At 29.3% G+C, this 4,019-nt stretch overlaps 1 protein-coding gene across 1 annotated transcript in view; it reads right to left on the bottom strand.

The window, feature by feature from the left end:
• LOC111685382 (cytoplasmic protein NCK2) overlaps nt 1-4,019 on the bottom strand; it is an 18,225-nt gene that overhangs the window by 4,847 nt on the left and 9,359 nt on the right. The window contains 1 exon segment of the mRNA XM_046951725.1: nt 149-998. Coding sequence (XP_046807681.1) covers nt 149-640 — 492 coding nt within the window. The 5' untranslated portion in view covers nt 641-998.

The following is a 4,019-nucleotide window of genomic DNA, read 5'->3' as shown; positions in this document are numbered from 1 at the left end:
TTCAGTTCTAGTTCAGTTCTAGTTCAGTTCTAGTTCAGTTCTAGTTCAGTTCTAGTTCAGTTCTAGTTCAATTCTAGTTCAGTTCTAGTTCAGTTCTAGTTCACTTCTTGTTCAGATATAGTTTAATCTTTTAGAGTTAAAATTTAATCTTTAAAAAAAAAAAATTTAAACTCTTCTCTTATAAATATAGAAAATCATTTCCACAAATATTTTAAAAATCATTACCGTGCTTCATATTGCCCGCCATTGATTGTTGACCACCACAACTAGAATTTCCGCTACTACTGCCAGCACTATAATCGCCACTATTAGAAGTTGTTACTTGACTAAAGGTGACACTTTTATGTTGAGCGCTACAGGAAGATGCTGTCGATAAATTACGCTGATGATGCTGTGGTGGTGGCTGTGGATAGCGTGGTTGATGAGCCGGAGAAGCTGGTGTTGTTGGATAAGATCCCTGCTGTGAGTGTGGATGATAATGTGATCCCACAACTATGTGTTGCTGTTGTTGTTGATAGTTTTGATGTGGCAGTGGCTGTGGTTGTTGATGATGCAAATGATGACTGTGATGTGTATTGTTTTGTGTTGTTGTTGAGGGTTCAGGGATATTACGCGCAAATCGTTGAGGATATTCCAACATTCCAAGAAACTCCTCTAAAATTTATTTAGAGGAGAGCAAATAAAAACAAGAAACACTTAATCGAGGACGGGGGAATGATGGAATGTCTTTTGGTTTCTTTACTTCGTTCTTCAGTTCTCTATTAAATTGCCTTTTGGATTTCCTTATTCTATGAGCTGCCTGCCAATAATTTCAAAATTATTTTTGTTTAATAATACTCTTAATTTATAAGCTGTTTACACGCTTTCTGTTATGATCAGATGATAATAATGACGATGTATGCAGATGATGTGATGGTATTAAGTTTTGCCTTAAGTTGAATCCAATTGCCTACAATGATCGTCTAGGATTTGATGATGATGCCAATATTTGAACATTTCTAAAGTTGCAATAAAGCAAAATCAAAAATGCAATTTATATTAAAAGCAACCAAAAAATGAAAAGAGAAGATAGAAAGAAACAAAAACGGAAAGAGAACATAAATCAAAAGTTATAAAAAAGCATATTAAGTTATATATAAAATATTATATAAAAAAGCTATTAAATTAAATCAATATTTTAATAACTATAAACAACAAGCAATTTAGAATAAAATTTTCTTTTTGTGATAAAATTAATTTAAAGTGATAAAAATATTAATTAAATAGTAATAATTACACTTGCTGCAAAAAATATTTTGTAATTATGTGATTTTTTTAGATTAATTTTGAATGAAGAGAAATGATTTATATTTTTTTTATAAATTTATTATCAACTACGGGTTAATTTCAAATACTAAGGTTAATTTAGTAAATCCCTAGAACATGTGGAACCTGACCTACTAACATATAAGCAGAAATTCCTATGATAGTCAGACTTGTGGATATTCTTCATATTTAAAGTAAAATAACTTTTTCTTTTCTATTTATTATTCCAAAAAGTAACATGAACATTTCCAGGTAAATGAACAGAAGTTAAACCAAATTTCATTTTTAACATGTTAAACTAGTTTTCGTAGCGCTTTCTACAGTGGGTTAATTTGTAATTTACATTAAATTCATTTTATAAAACTAATCACTCTTATAACTAGCTTTGAACTAGAACCAGAACCAGAACCGAACTAGAACTGAATTAGAAATGAACTAGAACTGAGCTAGAACTGAACTCGAACTGAACTAGAACTAGAACTGAACTAGAACTGAATTAAAACCGAACTGAACTAGAACTGAACTAGAACTGAACTAGAACTGAACTAGAACTGATCTAGAACTGAACTAGAACTGAACTAGAACTGAACTAGAACTGAACTAGAACTGAACTAGAACTGAACTAGAACTGAACTAGAACTGAACTAGAACTGAACTAGAACTGAACTAGAACTGAACTAGAACTGAACTAGAACTGAACTAGAACTGAACTAGAACTAAACTAGAACTGAATTAGAATTGAACTAGAACTGCACTAGAGCTAAACTAGAACTGAATTAGAACAGAACTAGAACCGAGCTAGGACTGAATTAGAACTAGAGCGGAACTAGAACTGAACTAGCTTCAATTATTCAATATTCAATATAATTTCAATATATATTTCTTTCTAAAATATTCTAGGAAAATCACAAGAAGATGTTTGCTACGTTGTAGCCAAATACGATTATGCTGCTCAGGGAGCCCAAGAATTGGATTTACGAAAAAATGAACGTTATTTACTATTAGATGATTCCAAACATTGGTGGCGTGTACAAAATAATCGCAATCAATCGGGTTATGTGCCCAGTAATTATGTAAAAAAGGAAAAACCATCATTATTTGATAGGTAAGTTATAGTTTATAATAACAAACAATATATTATCAAAATTTTTCATAAATTACCAATTCCTACTAATCCAAAAAAATGTTTTTCTTTTTTTTTATTTATTCCCCTTCATTTAGCTAAGCTTTGTTTTTTTTTGCTCAATTTTTTATTTTGATTTTTTAAGTAGCAATTTCATTTAGTTTATTTCACATTATTATTTTTATATAAATTTTTATGTTGCTATTCAGAAAAGTTTATTTGAAATCACTTGTTCGAACCCTAAGTGTTATGTGAAAATATTTTTACTTCCGCCCCCACACTTCTATATAACCCACTTTCTTCTTTGTGTGCGTGTGTGTGTTGTGTATGTTTTTTTGTATATTGTCCCCTTGTATAAAACAAATGTATTTTTCATCGCTCCATTTGTTTCTTTATTTTATAGTTGTTGTTTGTATATAAAGTGTGTTATTTAAAAAAATTTTTGTTGTTCCTCCTTAATCAACACTTCAATACTTAAGAAGTTGATCATTTATAGATTTTTGTTTACGAAAATAGAGTTGTGTTTATCACAGTATTATGTTTAGGGGGGAAAAACGTTAGAAAAAAGTACCTTTTATAAAATGTACCAACCAGTCTGTGCAGATTATTATTGAATATATTTTCTATTACATTTCATAATGAGTAATTTGTAATATTATTTACATAACTTTCTTAAGAGAATTCCCATAAAACCAAATTTACCCAGAAAGTACCTATTGTATTCATGTTTTAGTACCATTTCTCAAATTCCCTTAGCAAGCATGCTGTATTTGTCATTATATCTGCATACACAAGTACACTACATATGGTTATTTATATAACATTGTGTGTGTGTTTGTTTTATGAACTCGCGTGGCTCATAATCATCATTAAAATTCCTCCCTTATTATTATTATTATTGTCTGTATTCTTTTGATTCCGTCATCTATGCATAGGAAAGTGTAGTATTATTATACACTTTTACGTAATAATAAAAAAAGCATAATAAAGTTCATTTATGATAACATAATTTTTTTTCTGTTTCTGGTGTTTTGAAACAATTTTTTTTCATATAGTAAAACAATGATTATTTTAAAGGCAATAAAATGTTCAATTTATTTAATAATAATGAATGATATAGTGTTGCATTACGAGCTTAATTAATAATAAATATTGTAATTTGAAATATTTCAGGGGTTTTTCTTTAACATATATACGTATGTGGAAATGTATTGAAAGTTCAAAGATTAGGGAATTATAAAAAATGACTGGATGGATGACTGGATTTTCTGAAAATTTTGTTTAAATTCACAGGACAACTGGCTACTGTCTCATACGAAATGTTTTAATAGCGCGAACTCACCTTTATTTATAAAATTTATATATATGTTTATTAAACTTTTAGTTTAGTTCTAGTTCAGTTCTAGTTCAGTTGTAGTTCATTTCTAGTTCATTTCTAGTTCAGTTCTAGTTCAGTTCTAGTTCATTTCTAGTTCATTTCTAATTCATTTCTAGTTCAGTTCTAGTTCAGTTCTAGTTCAGTTCAGTTCTAGTTCAGTTCTAGTTCAGTTCTAGTTCAGTTCTAGTTCAGTTCTAGTTCAGTTCTAGTTCA

This window comes from Lucilia cuprina, chromosome 2 (genome assembly GCF_022045245.1).
Source record: "Lucilia cuprina isolate Lc7/37 chromosome 2, ASM2204524v1, whole genome shotgun sequence".
NCBI classification, from domain to species: domain Eukaryota; kingdom Metazoa; phylum Arthropoda; class Insecta; order Diptera; family Calliphoridae; genus Lucilia; species Lucilia cuprina.
The sequence above is the reverse complement of the archived record's forward strand: the minus strand, read 5'-3'. Positions and strand labels throughout refer to the sequence as shown.